Source organism: Nannospalax galili, unplaced genomic scaffold (assembly GCF_000622305.1).
Source record: "Nannospalax galili isolate Female #2095 unplaced genomic scaffold, S.galili_v1.0 scaffold611, whole genome shotgun sequence".
NCBI lineage: Eukaryota > Metazoa > Chordata > Mammalia > Rodentia > Spalacidae > Nannospalax > Nannospalax galili.
The window spans coordinates 1,665,046-1,687,155 of record NW_008330486.1 but is presented as its reverse complement, the minus strand read 5'-3'; the positions used below and the strand labels follow the sequence as shown (position 1 = coordinate 1,687,155).

The 22,110-nt window shown below is 35.5% G+C and overlaps 1 protein-coding gene across 2 annotated transcripts in view; it reads right to left on the bottom strand.

Moving 5' to 3' along the window:
* The window catches only part of Znf280d (zinc finger protein 280D), a 105,600-nt gene that overhangs the window by 25,428 nt on the left and 58,062 nt on the right, over positions 1-22,110 (bottom strand). For both annotated transcript variants that reach the window (XM_029570720.1, XM_029570717.1), the window contains 6 exons: positions 17,936-18,070; positions 15,861-16,168; positions 15,584-15,724; positions 8,155-8,217; positions 2,501-2,619; positions 2,328-2,364 (listed from right to left, as the gene is read on the bottom strand). In XM_029570720.1, coding sequence (XP_029426580.1) covers positions 2,328-2,364; positions 2,501-2,619; positions 8,155-8,217; positions 15,584-15,724; positions 15,861-16,168; positions 17,936-18,070 — 803 coding nt within the window. The remainder of the gene's footprint in view (positions 1-2,327; positions 2,365-2,500; positions 2,620-8,154; positions 8,218-15,583; positions 15,725-15,860; positions 16,169-17,935; positions 18,071-22,110) is intronic.

Here is a 22,110-nt window from a genome sequence, read left to right as displayed (position 1 = left end):
GAAGTTCTGATTTTGGAGCAAAAATAAAACAAATGCATTTTTTAATGCAAGTAAAAAAAGGCTTTAGCGTCATTTCAGAGCCTGTGGATCCTCAAGGCTAGTAAGATCACAAAAAAGCACTTTATGGGGCTAGAGAGATGGCTCAGCAGTGAAGAGCACTGGCTGCTCTTACAAAGGAGCCGGGTTCAGTTCCCAGCACCCATGCGGCAGCCTATAACCATCCATTATGCCAGTTCTAGGGGATCTAACGTCCTCTTCTGGTCTCTGTGGGCGCTACATGCATGGGCACACAACATACATGCAGGCAAAACACTCATAAACATATCACTCACTCACTCACTCACTCACTCACTCACTCACTCACTCAATCAATCAATCAAAAGCAATTGGTTAGTCTTCAAAAATCCAAGAAATTACTGTAGCATAAATTAGGGACCTTTTAGTAGGGCTAGAGAGAAAATGCAAGATGGACTAAGTAGATGCTGCACTCAGTCTATATGCCAGTTAAGACTGCCAAATAGCAGTTAATGCAATGCTTCTATTTGTAAGATAAATTTTAGTTTTTACATGAGATTATTCACTAGCAAATAACTACTGAGACATTCAGACACCACAAGTTTTATTAAAATAACAGATCAAAATTAATAGATCTGTACTCAATGTAGCTAAAATAAACAAGTTACAAATTTAATATATATGTAGGAAAGAAACATACATTATTAGTTAGCATATATAGTTAATGTTACTTTTACCAAAAGGAATAACATTAAGGACTCAATGAGATTATATATTAAATATACAAATGTTACTTTAAACTTGTTTTTAAGATCTGCAAGAAGCCTCACTAGTTCAGTGTAACTTAAAACTCACAATTACTAGGATTAATAATCCTGAACTAGGGACAGAGGACATAATAATGGTCTAAGTAACAGTAATGTAACAGGCTACAAATGGGCAACCTAAATAATCTTTTGGAGTTCTTGTCAAAATAAAAGAAACATTAAAGTTGTAAAGACTAGAAAAAGAGACATAAATAAATTTAGAGAACAGAAGATCAAGCTTTTTGAATTAATGGAAAAGAAAATGTGAGAATCAGTATTAAAATTACGGTTAAAATAGACATCAATCAATTTCAAGAACAGAGGATCAGCTATTAGAATTAACTTAAAATTTCAAAATAAAATGTGAGAATAAGCATTAAAATTATAGTTAATACTGGGTAATATATTTTCAAGTATATTAAAAATAAGTGCAGTTTTGGAATGTTATCTCTAAGAGCTGCTGTTGCGAGGGCTAAGTAGACATTACTTCCCAACAATGAGAGCTCTTGTATTTCTTGGACTGCATTAAAGCTAGAAGAAAACTGAAGAACAGCAGCCAAAATGACTAAACTTCAATTTGGGTATCAAAGCACTGAACTGATGGGCTTTTTTTGGTCACAATTGGCCCATAAACTTAACATCAAGAGCCAAAGTCCCCAATGGGAGTCATGCTCAATTACATGGGCCTTGAGGACATCTCTGGTTAAATTAGCCTCAGCCTGATGGAAGGCCAGACAAGTAAGGAGTCTCCCCAAAACACTGTCTCTTGAGGCTAGAACCTAGAGCAGGTTCCACAGTCAAACTATTCACATTCCTCGGAAAGAGAGAACAGGCATCACTTGTGTTCATCGAAGGGAAATACTGTCCAGGTGTACCCTGGACATTTTTTGAAATCTCTGGGCTGTTTCTGCATCTGAAAAATAAGAAAAATAGCACAATGACAGACAATGAATGAGGAAAGAGAAAACCATCTGGCCTAAACACTCACGGCATAAGGTATGGAGAAAGCAGACAGGACAGAAAAAAAGAAAGACAGGCAGTCACAGCATTTGAAATGTATTATTCTGGATGCAAGTAGAACAGAGAGAAATACAAATTATTTTAAGCAAAGAACAGACCATAGCAACAAAAGTTATTTTTAGAGAACCAACTGGAGAGAAAAAAAAAAAGTATGTCAAGACATGCGAGTCTGACGCAAAGATGAGGGAGAACAAGAGCCTAGACCCACGGGAACACTGAGAACTGAGTACTGAGAGCTAGTGTCCTGGACTTGGCTGCATAGCTGCCTTTGTGTGAGAAACATCTCAGAACTCTGAACTTGGGAAATCCCAACTTGTCTTGCACCAGGTCATGAGCTCCTTAGAGCAGGAACCTATTTCAACAAGCAGCTTAAAAATAAAAACAACATAGTTTAATATTTTTCATTCCTATTAACAATACACTTAAGAATGTGATAAGTGATAAAATCCATCAAAGTAAAACACATTTAATAAAAATTAAACTTACTCAGAAAGATGTTCAGAAGTTGGGATACAAACAGAAACTGAAATTAGAAGAAAAGTTTTACATTTACAAGAGTATACTACAACTCTGAGTTAAAAAAAAAAAAAAGATTTAGTAAAGAGCCCATATTGTGGCTGACCAAAAATGACTGATAAACAGCAGTCATATGTACATACCTTTCTCTACTAGAACTCGGCAAGTTTGAGCTTCATGTTGACTTAAATGTGTGGCCATATTATCTAAGCCAGAAACGTCGGTTAGGAAATCACAATTAAGGCACACTAGAGAAATGCCCCTATTAAAAAAAAAAAAAAAAAGCATAAAAAATTTTTATGAAATCCACATACAAGTTCAATAATATTTTCCATGATTTGCTTTTTGTGTCATAACTTACCATTTTTGTCATATAAATTTGACATAACTGATATAATCCTCTAAAAAACAATGACACGATCATGTCTAAATTATGTCATTTATTTATATAAAGTATTCATGTTTTAAAACTAGGAAGACAGTTCAGTGGTAGAGTGCTTGCCTAACATGGACAACATCCTGACTTTAAAACCCAGTACCACAAATAAAATTAAAAATGTATTTACGCTTTAACATTTACCTTTTGAAGTAGTTGAAAAATGCTAGGAGTCAAAGATCCATAAGCAGTCTTAGCTCCACCAAGAGCTTGCATTAATTTAGGCAAGTCATACTGTGCCTCTGCCATCTGAAGATGTGGGCAAAGCACTCACTCATTTTACATATTTATTGAGGCTATTTTTACATACTATACTACTAGAGAGCATGAATATAATGGTAGACAAAAACTTTCTAGTCCATGTTCCGATGGAATTACAATCCAGTGTTTTATTCAGTCAAAGATAAAATGAGAAGAGCAATGTAAAGGCTTTAAAGACATTGTGTCCCAGTGACCATCAACCGTTGCATGTCAGGTTCTCACAACAAGCACCCACAACTGGTGATACTATCATTTTAATACTAAATTAACAAATGTAGCTAACAAGATACTGGAGTCTGCACATCTGAATTCCTCTCCATGATAGGACAACAAACTACCTATCAGCTGGGGACTAAGCTACTCACTGTCTTTAACAAAACGTCAGAGTACTGCAATTCTTAAATGAAACATGATAATTACAAATTTTCAAAATTTCCCATGGTCATTGAATTTTTTTTTCTGCATACAAAATACAAAAATGTGTAACATTTACTATTTGAAGCATATTTACAATAGAAGACAATTAAGCCTACTCAAACCACTATAAAAGGTGGTTAATTACAATACCTACTTCTTCAAGTTGTAAGATTTAGATGAGATTATAAATGTCTGAAATCAGTGGGTAGAGTTAAGTACTCAATTATTGATATTATGAAGTTCTTGACATGTTAAGTATTTTAAGAAAGAAAAGTCAAAGACTAGTTTGAACTTTAGCGTCAAGTGAAATGGCATCAAAAGAAAGACTAGTCAGGAAGTGCTAATTTGGGAGAAAGGATAGGGCTTTACATATTTAGAAGAATTGGCCCAAACTAAAGTACATATCACAGGCTTTAAGATTATAATTTAACATGTGTTTAGACTTGTGATTATTTTGTTGAAAGGCATTTAAAAATATTAAGTGTATAAAAACACTGTTTCAGAGGACATAGAAAGTCATTTAATTTACTGGATTTCTGAGAGTAAAGCAATTAGAAACTTGTCAGCGTCAAGCACTGAAGAACTATTTGAAAGAAAATTGGGTGCTAAGGAGATGGCTCAATGGCTAAGGATGCTTGCTTTGCAACCATAGGGACCTGAGTTCAGTACCCATGTTAAAAGCCAGGTACAGCTGAGGTCCTTATAACCCTAGCACTGGTGGACAGAGACAGGCAGATCCTGGGTGTTTCCTCCAGCCTGGCCAGAACAGCGAGCCTCCAGTTCAGTAAGATATCCTATTTCAAGACAATGAGGCAAGAGCAACAGACACTGAACATCCTGCTCTGACCTCCCCAGGCACACCGGCACATCCACACATTTCTTTATTTGGGAAAGTGTGGGAGGTTTAAACTGTTAGATTTGTGTCTTTAATAGAGAAAGTTGGTCTGCAGAAAAAAAGGTTAAAGAAACCCAGGCCCAGAGAAAATAAAACAGTATTATACTGTGTCAATGTGTCAAAGTAGAGAAAACTGAATTTGACTCCCTACTATTTTGTTATTTGTTTTGGCTATAACTCCTCTACTTTTAGGGGACTATATGATTCTTTAAATTATTTTTTGCTTAAATGAAAAATAAAGTGATCATGCAATGTGATCACTGTTATTGTTGGTTTAATAACAAAATATGTATTTTTGAAGCTCAACATAGCACAAATGTGCTTTACAAAGGTATGAAAACAAATAGGGTATCTCAGACCAACTTCCCCCTGAAGTTCTAGTCTAACAGCCTGCTGTGAATTTATACCTGGAGGTTGCTCTGCTATAACACAATTAGAGCTGGTAAAGGTCACAATCCAGTTTGAAATGCAATTCCATCTCACCATATTAACTCGAAACTTTACAAAATCAGATCTAACCACCCAATAGCCACTAGATACACGATTTATGAACCTGTAAATAACTCACCCTGTGTACAGGTGAATTCAACTTCCTTCAGGATACCTGATTCTATACAAAACATTAACGGCTCTCCAAATGCCTTATGAATTAAGTTCAAACTCCTTAGCTCCATCTTCAATGCTAAGAAATCTGCCTCTGAGATCAAAACTGTTGCCCAGACTGAAATCTGTTACTATCACGGGAGCTTCATGCTCTATCCATTTACTGTTAGACATTCTCTCCATTCTACTTTTCCATGTATGTGTTCTTGTGCTATTTCTTCTGCTTTTACTAGCAGAAACTCATGCTTGAAAAAGCTAAATGCTCAACAGTATCTAGATTATTATTCCAAATAATCTCACTCCTCTTTGAAATCAATCATTGCACAAATGAAAACCCACAGTTTGTGTTTCACCCCATGTACTGCCTAAAAGCAAAAACTAGCCATTCCCAGAATGCTGCTTCTACTTCACTCATCTATACAGTACCTGCCATATCATGTAGACGATAAACGCATAATCAATTACAAAATTTTTGGTGTAAAAGAATTATAAATATTCTAAATTCCACTCATAGAAATCAATTAATTTGGGGCCAGCAACATGACTCAGCAAGTAAAGGCATTTGTTGCCAAGCCTGACCACCTGAGTTCGATCCCTAGAATCCACGTGATGGAAGAAGAGAACCAACTCCAAACCAACAAGTTGGACCTTCACATGTACATGGCAGCAGGTGCCTAAGAGTGCATGCATGTACATAAACACACACACACACACACACACACACACACACACACACACAGAACTTGCAAGTATAACTACTAAGCTGAAGCATGGGAAGAAATATACAAATTCTAAATGTAGAATTCAAGCACAGAATTAGGCAACAGAGTAGAGATACAGTAATAATGTAGTATCTAAAAAGAGCACACTAGGCACAGGGGATAATAAACACAAAGGTCCTGAAATATTATCCACTCTCCTACCTTTTCCACTAACTCCAAGCATCAAAACAAATACTGGCTAAGCTTACCTCAACAGATTAGCTTTGTGGGGAAAAGAATCAGATTATTCCAAGGAAAATGATGACATAAGCAGAATAAACTAAGACAGTCCAAGCAAATGAGAAGAACATGGACTATGTATAGGTTATGCATAAACAAAGCTAATTGTCAATGCATTTAGAAATACTCATTTTTTCTATATACAGCCAAATTACACATTTTCCCTGATTTGAATAGGAAAAAAAATTATGAAGACTATATACTGATGAAAGGAATTCTAGAGGCTTAAATTTATTTCAAAATTGAAAAGAGGATTGGGAAGATGGCTCAGTGAGTAAAAACATTTGCTGTACAAGACTGATGGTCTGAATTCAATGCCTGGAATCCATGGTAGAAGGAAAGAACAGACTTCTGACAGTTGTCCTCTGACCTCCACATGTGTGCTGTGGCATGTGTATACCTACACTCACACATACACATCATACACCCAATAATAAAGTTTTAAACTTAAAATGTCATTTTACTAGATATCTTAGATATCTCTTTGATATTCAAATATTGGAAAGCCTTATTTCTGTTCTCACTTTACAATGCGTATGTACTTCATCTGGGCACCATTTGTTACCACTATAGTGAATTTACCAGGAGAACTATATGACATACCTCTGATCTGACAATAACAAAAACATCTAGCAACCAAATTGGCATACTGACATGAGGCTAATAAAAGTTAGCAAGCCATAATGACGTATCATTTCATATCTACTAGAATGGCTGTAATAAAAAAATAAGCACTAGAGGGCCAGGCGTGGTGGCGCACGCCTTTAATTCCAGCACTCGGGAGGCAGAGGCAGGCGGATCTCTGTGAGTTCAAGGCCAGCCTGGTCTACATAGTGAGTTCCAGGACAGTTGGGGCTACAGGGAGACCCTGTCTCAAAAAGACGAAAAAAAAAAAAAAGCACTAGAAAAGATGAAAAAACTGTAACCTTTATGCACTGCTGTCAGGTGTGGTGGGAAACAGTCTAGCAGTTTCTCAAAAGCTCAATAGGTAGTTAGCATACAACCCAGCAAACCAATTCTTAAGTGTATGCTACAAGAGAAATGGGTGTGTTTGTGCAAAAATTTATACACAAGTGTTTGTAGCAGCATTATTTATAATGGTCGCTAAATAAAAACAGAACAACTGGATAAAACATGGTATATCCATAAAGTGGAATACTACTCATCAATTTAAATAAATGAAGTACTAATATGTGCCTCAACATAGATAAACCTTGCTAAGCAGTCACTAAGGACCACAGAGTATATCACTCTACTTATATAGGGCTGATGACTAATAAATGGGATTAGGAATTTTAGAAAATATTATTTTTATTTTATGTGTACGCAGGTATTGCCTGCATGTAGGTAAGTGCACCCGTGTCATGCAATGCCCGCAGAGGACAGAAGAGATGTTGGATCCCCTGGAACTGGAATTACAGACAGTTGTTAGCTGTTATGTGGATGCTGGGATTCAAACCCGGGTCTTCTGCAAGAACAGTCAGTGTTCTTAACTGCTGAGCCGTCTCTCCAGCCCCAGGGAATAGGAATTTTTTGTTGTTGTTGTTGTTGTTGTTAGCCTTAGCCTTTAATGGCTACGCTATCCCTCCAGCCCAGGAATTTTTAAGTACTGAAAATGTACTGCTATTAACTATGATGACTGACGTACAACTCTGAATATACTAAAACCTATCAAGTGTACAAGCTAAACACACTAAGTAAAGGCTTATGTGACGGTTAATCTTGGCTGTCAAGCTGGTGGGATTTAGAATCATCATGGAAACAAACCTCCGGGCACATCTGTGAGGGAACGTCGAGATTAGGTTAACTGAGGTCAGAAGACCCACCCTAACTGCAGGTGTACAACTCCATGAGTTGGGGTCCTGGATTAAATAAAAAGGAGAAAGAAGGCTAAGTGACAATATTCATTGCTTTCTGATTCCTAACTGCAGACAATGCATGATCAACTACCTTCAGATTCCTGCCACCATGACTTTTCTACCATGACAGACTATACCCTCCAATTGTGAGTCAAGATAAACTCTTTCTCCCTTTAGGTACTTTTTAAGGTATTTATATCCTAGCAAAAGGAAAAATAACTAATATAGCAGATTAATTCTACCTCAATAAAATTATTACATAAGAAAAATAAATTATATAATAAATTTTCAATACAAAGAATTTAAAAAAAGATCAATTACTTACCTGAGATTTTCAGAATGTGTCTTAAATATACAAAATCTTTTACTTGGACGATTACTATGAAAGCTATGAAGACAAAAGTGATTGCAATACTTTTACTGTACAGCAAGTCATACTAACTTCATAAATACACTTCAAATCTATTTAACAAAAATCATGATGAGAAAAACTGTTGTCATTCATGTTTAATTCATCATTTTATTCTTCCTTCTCTTCCTTCTGATCCTCTGTTCTGAAATGAGGTCTCTACAACCAGGTCTCAAACTTGTGGGCCAAGGGACCCTCCTGTCTTGACCTATTAGTAGCTGGGATTACAGGTGTACGCTACCATGTTTGGCTGTATTTTTTCATTTTCTCTACTGACATCGATTTCCCTAAGCATATTCACAGATCAATACCTCATAAAAAAAGACATAAAAAAGGAAATACAAAGAATAGTAAATTAAAATTTTATCTATTAAACACTGAAAACAACTTTGATTTTTTTAACTAAAATATATTTTCACTATCATAGGTTATCAGTAATAATTTATCCCTTTTAGTCTTAATATGCTTTTAGAGATGAAAAGGGACAGTCAAATGATCCAGAAGTAATCACTACTTGAGCTACATGCCACTATTTGCCACCTGTAAAGTTACTTAAGAAGAGATATTTGAAATAACTAGCAGCAGTTAAAAGAAAATGAAAACAAGAACGCCTAAGTTAAAACAATGCTTCCTTCAGCACAGAACAGAAAAGCCACTGACAACACTTTGTAGCTAATGATCACAGCTCGTATGTGCCCTTTTAACTCTACACTATACTAGACAGTCAGGATGAGTTTAGCACAGTTATTTCAGAAAGTGAAAACAAAAACAACAGCACCAGCATCACGTGAGAATTTATTTAGAAATACAAAGTCTCAGGCTCCCACAAACTACTGAGTTAATCTCTGGCAGTAGGGCCAGGACTGTTTTAAATGTGTTTGTCAGTGATTCCAATCTAAGTTTGAGAAGCAACGGCAGCACACCAGGTAAAGAGTTGCATATAACAATGCAAGTTATATACACAGGAAAAGAAATACTCTAGCTAGTTGCAACCTTTAGAAAATATCTCAAAAGATTTCAGATAATTATTTCTTCAACCTGCGTGGAATTATTATTAAAAAGTTCACATATATCCTATGACAGTATCACAAAAACAAAGTTTTCTTGTTTTTTGAGACAAAGACTCACTATGCAGCCCTGGCTGGCCTCAAACTCCCTATGTAGATCAGGCTGGCCTGGAACTCACAAACATCCACCTGCTTCTGCCTCCGCAATGCTGGATTAAATGTGCACCACCACGTCCAGCCCCCCCAAAAGCATTTTAAAAAAATATTTTACTTATTACATTTATTTTATGTGTATGAGTGTATTGCCTGCATGTATGTGAGTGCACCTGTGTCGTGCAATGCCGCGGAGGTCAGAAGAGGGCTTCAAATTCCCCTGGAACGTTCATAGCTGCCATGTACTGAAACATTGGCTGCTCTTGCAGAGGACCCAGGTTCAATTCCCAGAGCCCTCATGGCAGCTAACAACTCTCCTTAACTCCAGTTTCAGGGGAATTCAATGCCCTCTTCTGTCCTCTGTGGACATTGCACAGCACAGGTGCACTTATACACAGGCAGGCAATACACTCATACACATAAAATACTTTGAGAGTTACAAGTTCTTTTTCTTTAGATAACAAACCGTTTATATTTTACTTATTTAGGAGGAAAGAGAGATTTCTGAAATTACATTTTAGGGTCTTTTTAATGGCTTCCACAGAGGTCTACAACTTGCATCATATTAAAATATTAACTTTAAATTTTTGGTAATCTAAAAAAAGAATTTATATTGCCTCTTTTCACTTATCTAGATTTAATACACAAATTCTGCACTTAGAGATTTATATCTTAACCAAAAGGGGAAAAAGTCAGATGTAGTGATTCACATCTGTAATCCCAATACTTGGGAGGCTTTGAGAGGAAGATTATAAATTCAAGGCCAATCAGGGCTACGTATCAAGACACTATCTTAAATAAATAAATGAGTAAATGCTGAGAAAGAAATCACAAGAAATAATCCTCTTCATAATAGCCTCAAACAAAAAAACCAACTGGGAGTAAACATAACTAAGGAACTGAAAGACTTCTACAATGAAATCTTTCAGACACCGAGGAACAGGAGGAAGACACAGATTTAATGTAATCCTACTAAAAATTCCAATGCCATTTTTTCATAGAAAGATAATAAACAATTGTGAAGTTGATTTGGAAGCACAAAAGACATCAGACAGCCAAACAATCCTGAGCAAAAATTAGAAGACGGATGGCATTACTATGTTCTCACCAAAGTGCCCGTAAGTAACACCAATTAAACTCACTGGTTCACAGAGAGGGTGGGGAAAAGAGGGATTAGCTGGGAAGAGGAAGGGGATGGTGTGAGTTAGAAGACAGAAGAGGTGATGAGGGGCGAATATGATCAAATGTATTATATACATGTATGAAAAGGTCATAATGAAATTCATTGTGTATAATTAATATAGGCTAAGAAACTTTAAAATAAATTGTAAAAAGGGAAAAGGGTACCTTTCTTTTTTTATTAGATCTTCATAAAGTATACAATATTTAAAGAAAATAAAGTTAACATTTAGATTTTAAAAATTTGGCAGGATTGGTATGATAGTGCATACTTGTAACACTAGCACTCTGAAGTTCAAGGTCAGCCCAGATTTCATAATGAGTGATCCATCCTCTAAAAACAAAACAAAAGGATCTTGCTACTTGGTTACATAACTCAATGTAATTATCAAAACTCATTAAACTATTCTACAAAGATGAATTTTGTTGTTTGAATTATACCTAAAAAAAAAAAAAAAAAAAAAAACCAAAAAAAACCCCTGGAACAAAAATGCCTTTTTTTGAGAGAGGGTCTCCCTGTAGCCATAGCTGGCCTGGATTCACTATGGAGACTAGGCTGGCCTCGAACTCACAGAGATCTGCCTCCCAAGTACTGGGATTTAAAGGCATGTGCCACTATGCCCAGCAACAAAATGTTTTTTTAACCATATTTTCTTAATAATCTTGATTCCACATATATAACAAATTCACTTCCTAAGAAAAAGACAAGGAACAATTTTCTTAGCTCAAACTTTGCTAGGAAAAGAAATATTAATAATGGCCATTAACTTTAACTGGGTAGAGGACCTACTTAATCCTTTTGGAGAAATAACAGCAATATATACTAGTTCACTTGCATTTTTTTCAGATAATTTCTGTTATTACTTAAGAGCTATTAAGTGTAATAGTTTAAATTACTGACCCCCAAACTATGGTTTTAAAAAATATTTTATTTATTGATTCTATTTTCTGTGTATGAGTGTATCACCTGCATGTAAGTGCACCTGTATTGTGCAATGCCTGCAGAGGTCAGAAGAGGGCATCAGATCCCCTGGAACTGGAGTTAAAAGAGGGTTATTAGCTGCCATGTAGGTGCTGGGAATTGAACCTGGGTCCTCTGTAAGAACAGTCAGTGCTCTTAACTGCTGAGCCATCTCTCTAGCCCCCCATCCATTACACTTTAAAGACAGAAAAAAAAAAAAATCACTGAAAGTTACAAATTTAATGCTTTTCTTTAAAAAAACAAATCTTTACTTCAACATAGTTCAAACTGCTTTAAGATTTTTAAATCTTCTCTTGAAATTATACTTAAGGGCTCTTAAATTTAGTGATGACCATTTGTATCCACTGTGCTAGGTTATATGGTAAGTACAAAGACCCTTTCCTCAAGAACACAATAGACATGTCAATTAATATAATAGAAAGAAGAATAGAAGAATAGTACACCACTCAAAAAGAGTGGTCGTGGTAATCAGACCCTGCAGAGAAGGCCACCTTGACAGGGAAGGTTTAAAAATTAAGGAAAGCCACTTACTTACACAATGAGCATGAGGGGAGTTATGGCAACACTTCCCAATTTATTGGGATAGGAGTCTTCATAGAATGGACTGGGGCAGGTAAGAGGTCAAAGAGAGTAAGTTGAACTGAGATGCTACAGAGTTGGAATGTTATAGTTGGTATGGGTAGGAATGAAAAGTACTCATCCTTTGGGGGAAAAAAATATAGATTCTCTTCTTACACATCTCAAGCCTAGAACAGTCATCCATACTAAACAATAGGGGACACTACTCAGTAGGAGGTATCTAAGCAGCAGCAGTGAGGAAAACAGAGGGACTTAGGAAAAAAAAAAAAAGAAAGAAAAAGGCAAAGTGCCTATCTGTAAGCATGCCAGTGGGATGGAAGCTGTCAGCTCCATATGAGGCTATGAATGAGTAAGAGTATGAAGTGCAGGTTGGAATTCACTAGGAATTTGGAGATAGGAGGGATTCTACCCAGGACAACCTAGGACAAATGAGAAAGGGATGGGTACAATGACACTTGGTTTAAAAAACTAAGTGTTGAAGTATCAAAAGCCCCATAAGATTAACTTGTCAAAAAAATAAAACCTGTGGCCTGGATAAGAACCCAACTTTCCAGTATTGTCCAGGACCACCCCCAGGAAAGCAGATTCACTTTAATTTGCTAAAGAGATGGGCAGAATACCTAATGCATTAATGAGATGGTGAACGTTTCCTGCCAGGAATCCCCATCTCTTAGTGCTGTTCATGTGGACTGGGGGGCTGGGGGACATAGACATGTGACTCTCCCTAAGTCTCTCCTAAAAGTGTGATCTCTCCTTTTCTTCTTTTTATCTCTTCTCTAACCATGCTTTTCCCTAATGCGTTGGGCTGCCTCAACATCTTAATATTTCTTTTTCTCTAAAGCTTCCTTCTCTCCATCATGTGGCTGCTAGTCTACCACATGTCTGACTGACCTCCGTGATGTATCTAAATGGACATGGCTTCACGGTTTTTCTTTTTCAAAAAAAATTTATTTATTATTTTTATGTATTGCCTGTGTGTATATAAGGGCACCTGCATCATCAAAACCCGCAGAGATCAGAAGAGAGTGTCCAATTCCACTGAAATTGGAATTACAGATGGTTGTCAGTTGCCCTGTGGGTGTTGGGAATCGAACCTGGGCCCTCTGAAAGAGTAGCCAGTGCTCTTAACCACTGAGCCATCTCTCCAGTCCCAGCTTCATGATTTTTCTTTCTCCTCTCTATTCTACAACTCAAGGCAACTGGCAAGATTTTTAGTTTGCCTGACCTGAGGATTTTTCTCTAATAAAATTATCCTAAATCTTCCGATTGAGTTCATTCTTAAATTCTTTTATGAATGAGACTAAAAACCTTGGCAAGGAGACCCTGTTCTCCCCTGTATCATAAGGATTTTCCAGTGTGATCTACTATAATTAACGGCAGAATTAGAGATCCATTTGGGTAGCTCCAAGTTTGGTACAGAGTAAGGGACAAGCATACCACCTAGCTATATGCTAGGGGAAATGTCTGGAGTCTGGTTGAGAGCAAACAGGAAATGAGCATAGGACACCAAGGTGGTGGGAGATAAGAGTTTCAGGAAATGAATCACAGATAGGAGTAAGCTAGTATTAAACCCGTTTTTATAAATACTGATGGTAAAAGGCAGAGAAGAAATAAACATGCAGTAGCAATAAATTTCCCTCATCCTAAAAACAAAACACTGAAAACATATCCATGTAGAAGAAATCCAACAGAAAGAAAGAGATGATGGATGGTACAAGTTGACCAAATAAGATCATGATGAGTTGGAAGAGAAAATGCGTGGTTTCAGAGACGAATATCTGAGTGAAGACAAAAGGATGACTTCACTTCAGCAACTAGTAATGTAGGTAAACAACTGAGGGACTAAAATAAAATTTCCAGTATACTGAAAACGAATTAAATATTAGTAAACATAAAGATGTTTTTAAAAGGAAAAGGAAGCCTGAGCTACATTGTGAGCTTCAGACCAGTAGGGGCTGAAGAGCTCTAAGGGTTTGATAAAAAAAGGTTATAAAGTATGGGCAGTGAGATGGCTCAGTGAGTAAAACTACTTGTCACCACGCTGAGGGCCTGAGTTCGATTCCCAGGACCCACATACTGGAAGAAAAGAACCTACTCCCACAAGGTGTCCTCTGATTGCCTCATGTGTACCATTTTGTGTGTGTGTGTGTGTGTGTGTGTGTGTGTGTATGTGTATGTATGTGCAGACACACACATACACACACACAATATTTAAATATATATTATGAAGTGAGACTTGAATGAGTCCTACAAACATTGTTTATAGTGTAGAATGGAATATAAAGAGAGCTGAAAAGGAAAAAAAGGGTCAAACTTTATGTTGGCCTTTATACAAGGTAAGCATGACTAAAGAGTAAGAAAAAACAAGGCAGGATTTAAAATAAGGACCCTGATGGTAAGGTGACAATTAAGGTAAACAGATGCTGCTAGAGTCAAACACTGTTGAACATGATGGAATAACATAAATTCAAAGGAATGGAGCATACAGGCAGATATTAAAATGGTACTAGGTATGAAAGAGGACTTAGACAAGGATGTGAAGCTCTTGGACTAGTGATGACAAGGTACCAGAAAGTCAGGCTGATCACTAAGGAGAGAAAACTGGGAGAAGTACTGGAATCACCAAGAAAGGTGAGTGATCCTTGAAAACAGTATCTGGAAATGATCAGAAAGCAACATGGAAATCATGTTATGATCTGCAAGAAACTTGATTACACATGAATTCTATTTTAAAACAACAACAACAAAAAATCTCAGACCAGCACCAGTCTGAATAAGCAACATATCAGGTTTATATGTGAACAACTTTGGACTATTCTTTAAAACTAAAACTCATGCTGAAAGAATGAAGTGTTCTCTTAATAAGGTCCAGGCGATACTCAGGAGAATTTTTCCAGTACAGAGTAAATGACAGGTGATCAAATATCTTTGAATGAATTACTGAAAAAGAATTCAATCTAAAATATATGATGGACTTAATAAACATAAGTACAGACAGCTTCATAAATAGATGGCTGGACTGATGGGCAAAGAGATGGATTGCAAAGAAAGGCAGAAAGCAAAAGAAACAAACCCATCAAAGTTCCTAATATCACTGAAAATCCTCAAGTCTCTGCTTTGAAGAGAATGACAGTCATAAAAGTACATGGATTTGTCAGTTAAATATATTTAAAACATTTAAATTTTTGTTTGGCAATAGCCATTTTTAAATATCTTTAGGGAAAAAACAAACAAACAAACACAAAAAAACCCACAGAATAATTATCTCCCTAACAGCCAACCTTAATTTTATTTCTTAAGTAACCATTTCATATAGTATTTCTTGATTTGCTTTGTTATACTAGAAAACACTACCAGGCTTCTACTACATATTACTTTGTTTTCAAAACAAAATCTTCTTCAACTGTAATGGTAATAGGCAATACACAGATTGAACTCATCTTACCTCATCATATGATTTACATAGGCTTTGCTACAGCTAGTGTTGTATCTGCAAAAACTACAGTGGACATATGTAGGAAAATGGATTGCAAAATCTTTTACTTCAGAACAACACTCAATGCATTCATGAACACCTCGACGTAACCTTATGGAGACATAAAAAAAAGATGTATTTTAAAACAAATAAGGAAGAGCTATATTACTATTCTATTAACTAAAGTATAATGTTTTATACTTGAGTATGAATGAATTGGTATCGTACATCAAGAATAAAACAGTACCTTAAATTCCTTAATGCTGTATTCACTTTACTTTTTTTATTATTAGTAGCCACTGTGCTTTGCTTCTTTTGCATGTTAGAGATTTTTGACTTGCACTTAGATTTACTTCCACTAGACTTGTTTTCATTAGGTTTACTGTCATCCAATTTGATTGTATTAGGTTTACTTATATTCAGTTTTGTGGGATTTTTAGCAGGCGTATTTTCAGTCCTTGGGGGAGAGAGCTGAAGGACAGAAGTACTTGCACTAACAGAAGGTGTAGCTGAAGATCCTGAGGAAAGAGGTCCAACTGAGGCTCGAATAGTAACCTACAAAAAAGAAATATTTACTTTAACAAATTATTCACTAAACAAAATAGTTAAATGTCAAATATTTTGAAAAAAGCACAGACAAACTAATTGGGTTTAGTCTATTTACTCTAAATATTCAAATCAATTAAAAGAAATTTATTCACTTAAAATACTTATTCACATATAGTTCATAGTGCAGTTATATGTTAACATTGTTATTAGTGAATAAGAGTTAATACAAAGTATATGAATCTAAGAAGACTGTATTTCATAACTATTTTATGCTGATATAACTAAAAAAAGTTCATAAGCACAAGAGCCCAAAACTTAAATAATGAAGACTGAAAAAATTAGAAAGGCCTGCAATACCCCTTGAAATTATTAATATAAAAAAGCATATCTACAGCAAGCGTGACCTGCTTTCTGGAACACACTGCCTGGCATTTAAGCAGCTGGTTCTATCAATTCATTATACTGGGTGGAGAGTTGAACATTTAAAATTTTCTTAAGGAACTAATAAGTTTCATTATTTACTCTTCAGAAAGATAAAATACTCAATTATACCTGTTGACTGACAATGGAAAACACAATTATCTACCAATATTTTTATTAATTATTTGATTACACTCTCCTGCTTTTTCAGAAACAGCCCATGATGAAGTCCTGTGAACACATGTGCTTGGTTATTGTGCAAAAGCACCTGGACCAGTAATCAAAAGGCCTTACGTTGAATCTGTCTTCCTAGCTACATGACCTCACATAAGTAGCATCTTCTTTAAGCCTCTCCATATCAGTCATAGAGGGTAATAGTTGCCTTATCTACATCATTTGACTGTTTGGATTAAATAATAAATATCTGAAAAAGTACACTTAGAATTAGGCAAATCTAAGGTTCTATAAAAACATTTAGTATCATTAATATTGTTGCTATTAATAGGGAAGAAATGAGAGAGGACGTCCCTGCTTACATTAGTATTCTGCATGTGTAGTCCCAGCAGGAAATGAATGGACTGCAGGGAGGATGCTCGATAGCTTCTCTTGCTCTAGATCTTCAGAGCATGGCTTTGTATTACTTAGTCAATTCAAATAACAGACATACCCACATTCAAAGGTAAGTACACAAAGGCAAATATAAAGGTTTTTGGGATTGTTTCCCTTTGAATTATCCATTCCTGTTTCCCTCCACTGGAGCAAATATTCAAAAGCTGACTGTATATAAAGTCAGAGAAAACAGATGTATATAAGGCAAAAGGGGAACAGTAAATTACAATCATCAGTTTACAGTCAGACAAGTGTTTGCTCACTTAAAATACAATGCTGTCCAACAGCAGAATTTGCTTCTTTGAGAGTAGACTCAGTAATAACAACTTCAACAAACATCTGAGAACCTGTAGTATTCAAGGCACTCTAAAAGATGCTGGAGACACAAAGATAAATAAAATAATATGATTCCTGATATCAAGTATCTTACAGTACAGCTATTGAAACCAATATACACATTACCAACAAGAACAGCTAAAAAAGAGCCTATATAATACTGAACCAAACCAGTGACCCAGGGAGTAGTCAATCTAGTCATACGTTTTAGGAAGGAATACCACTTCAACTTAGCACCCATCACTGAGCTCAAAACAATGGTTAGATGTTTTTCTTTCTAAGCAGAACAATAAACTGTAGATTAATCTTAATAAAAACCAGAAGTCATTTTCTAAAACATTGCATTCAATAGAACTAGGCAGGAGTTAATTTTTATTCTATAAAGGTCATATATGCATTTGAACTCACTTTTGTTCCAGGGGGCAGTCCTTCTAGCTGCTTAGGTTTTATAAATGTTCGATGATGCTGAGTCTTGTGGTCCATTTTCTCCTTGCATGTCAAAAATTGCAGTCTGCATTTTGTACAACGATGTATTCCTTTTTTCTGTTTCAAAACAGAAAAAAGAAAAATAATTTATATAACCATAGCTCTTATGTTCTAAACTACTCTAACTTAATTTTTATGTTCTAAACTACTCTAATTTTAATGATACTTTACTACCATAAATAACATCAAAAATCATTTCAGTTTTTTAAAACTATGAGTATTTGGGTTTCAGAAGAATCTATTATATGGTAATTAAACATGAAAGTTCTATTAACAGATTCTAATGTGAATACTAATAATTGTGATGTGAATGGCTTTTTAATTATAAAAAATGAGTATTTGAAGACTTGATACTGTGAAAATTATCTTGACTGTGTTTTTATCTAGAAAAAAAGTTATTTAAAAAATTTTGCTATTTTCAATTGATTGACAAGTAGAAAAAATAAACTGTCCAAAGCTAAGTAAATCTAACTGGACATTTCCAAGATTAGGTTATAGAAATATAAAGTAGTATTATCCAATAACACTTCCTACAATGAGAAAATATTCTGCAGCTGCTGTCCAACATGGCAGCCATTAGCCACACATAATCACTAAGTACAAAGAAATAAGGATAATAAAGGAGATAGAAAAGTGCTAATTACTTTAATTGTTACATGTCAACTAAACTATTTTAAAAGAAAAGACAAATTTTTATTACAATGTTCAAAGCAATGTGTAAAAATAATGTCATATTCTAGCTTCATCTTAAGATTCCTTTAGAAACATGGTACGTTGAATTTTTTCAGAGGCAAGGCAACACAAATTCACTTATACATGCTCAAAGAGGAGGAAAAAGCAAATGCAGACAAGAATCAGAAACTAAACAGGCTGAAAAAAAAGTTTACATGATTTCATTTACCAGAAAAATTTTCTCTATCATCACTCACATCTAGCTCCATGATTTGAAATATCATATACCAGACTGCCTACTTGATATTGGTCCTTACAAATCAACACAGGCAAAATGAACTACAGATTTCCTGTGTATCTCTCTGCCCAGCTCTCTCAATTTTGTTCTTTCTTCAGTCTTTTCCATAGTTTAGAATATGAAAACTTCATTCTTGCAACAGCTTAGGACAAAAAAGTCACTTTCCCTCACATCCCACATTAATATACCACATTAAACCTATGAAAACTACATTTTCCTCGTCTTATTAATTCCAACCATGACTACCTTACTTCCCTATAATCTATTCTTCCCATAGTTACCAGTGGTTTGTGAAGAATTCTAGATCTTTCACTTAAAACCTCCCAGTGATCTTCCAAAGTCTTGACTCTGGCCTAGAAGGATTCATATGAATTAGCCTGTATTCAACTACTACTATCTCATCTCCTGCTCTTCTTCCCTATTAGTTTATTTTCTCAAAGCCTCACTGGCCTCTGTGTTGATTTCAAGGAGTACAGGTATATATTTACTTTATTGTCTAAATGCTACCTCAGATATCCACAAGGCATCTTCCTTAATTTCCATTAAAAAGCTCCTACTGTGACCACTGTATATACAAAAGAGCAATCTCTCCTCAACTAACACTTCCTGAATCCTTGGTACTCCTTGGCCTCTATAATTTCCACTAATAGTTATCAATATATACATTCAGGGACTGTAGAGATAGGTCAGCAGTTAAGAGCACCTGCTACTCTTGCAGAGTTCAGTTTCTAGCACCCACAGAGTGGCTCAGAACTGTCTGTAACTCCAGTTCCAGGATATCAGATGCTCTCTTCTGGTCTCTGTAGGCACCATGCACCCCTCTCTCTCTCTCTCTCTCTCTCTCCACACACACACACACACACACACACTCACACACACACACACACACCTGTGTGCATATACATATGTTCAGGCAAACAGATATACATTAAATAAAAATAAATAATTAAAAACATATGCATTCAAATATATATAAATAAAAATTAATCTTTATATTTCTCATTATAAATTCTAAAAGATAGAGGATTTATTTGACTCATTGCTATATTGGGGCTTCTGGAATGTAGTCAAGAATTCTAAACAACTGTTAAGTAAGCGGATAGTAAGGCAGAAAGTAAAAGACTGAGAAAAATACTTTTGAGTAGCAGATACAGTTTTAAGTAGTTCAAAATGCCCATCTCAGCTCATGAACATCTGTGCACAGTCCTGAGATAGAGTCTAATCAATCTAATGTATTTCTTCAGTTGGGCTCAAGTCTTACACAGCTCTCTCAGGTATTTATGTGCTAAAGTGATGAAGATACAGCATAAGAGCTTGTTGGTAACATTATGCTTAACCAAAGAAATCACTGATCTACTCCTAGCACAGAGAAATAACAGTTTGTACTAAATTTTTTGACAAGTATATTGCATTTTTTGGCAGGCTTGAAGAGTTTAAGAGTAATTCTTTCTATAGGTAATTTCTACCTTTAGAGCTAATGCTAATATGACACAGAAGCAGACTTGGGATCTAAAGTCAGTATGTATCAGCCTTTTTTTTACACCATGTAACATAAGGCAAGTTACTTACTCTAAGGCTCTCGTTTATAACATAGAAATAATATAAATATGGTGGTTGTGAGGAATAAAAAAAGATAAATACATAAAATTAAATGAGGTTTTTAACCTTTAAAAAAGATCTCCATTTCATTATTAAAATAGAGTTTCATACAGAGATCTTTTTTAAAGGTTAAAACCTCAATTTTATGTCTTATAGGGTTTATACTGAGTACAATATTGTGTAACTAATAATTCAACTGTAAACCTGAAAATGTACAGCCAATTTTGTAAGAGATGCATCCTAGCTCAGAAAATTTTATTGAATATGTCAATGCTGATGTAGTGAAATGCTTCTTCTAAGTATGTGGTTATTGAAAAAAATTTTTTTAAAAAGATAAATACAGAAATTAAACATATTCCTGCCATAAACGAAGCAAATAACGTATGTAAATTACTTACTATTTTATCAAAGAAATAAGCTTAGTCAATATATTTGAAATTATTTATTTCAATAAAATCATATAAACCTTTAGGCATGGTGGCACATGCCTGTAATCCCAGCACCTGGAAGCCAAAAGAAGGAGGATTAAAAGTTCAAGGCCATCCTTGGCTACATTGTAAGTTTAAGGCCAACCTGGGCTATATGAGACTCTCAAACCCCCCAAAACAAGAAACAACAGTAATATAAACTGGGTTGTTAGCTTGAAATTACCTGAAATCGTGACTAGAGAGCTGGCTTAGTAGTTGAATGCTTGCTGCATAATCATGAGGAATAGCATCCATGTTAAAAAGTCAGCCATCCCACACATGCCTATAGCCCCAGTTCTGAAGGAGGTAGAGACAGCAGAATCTATGAGGTTTGCTGGATTCCAGCCTAGCCCAGGAAGCCCCAGGTTCAGGGAGAGACCCTATCTCAAAGGAATAGGAGGACAGTGATAAGAGAACAAACAATGCCCTCTTTTGGCCTCTAAGGGAGCACTCCCCACCACAGGTGTACAAGTGCTCACACACAGAGAACACAAATTACCTGACATAATGTAATCCTCAAGAAAAAAATTACATCTATGGTCCTCAAAGACACTAAAATAAGGCACAGAACCAACCATTCTTAGTATTTATTATTGCAGTAACAATGTCACCTCAATTTCAAGTTTATATTCTCCCCCAGCTATGGTTTGCCAGTCTTTCTTAAATACACAAATTGTAAATGCAATGAAGGATTCCCGATGTTCCTTGTTATTAAGAGATGGTCCCCTATTTACCCTCAATTTTGCAGGTACTCCAAACAAAAGAAAAACATCACCTGTGGCAAGTTAAGACAACTCTGGATATGAAGATCTGAGAAGTTACACAGCCCAGAGACTGGATTGATATACCTTGATCACCATTATCATTCATTCCTGCATCTCTAAGTCTTAGTAAAATATCTGAGACAAATAAGTTACCTCATAATGAAATAACAGACATTGCCTTATACCTTAACCTCTTTTTCAAAATTCAAACTCAAAGATCAAAAATAGTGTTGCCTAAACTGTTTAACAATACATGTTACTGTTCAAATAAAGGGTCTGTAGTCAAGTAAATTTGAG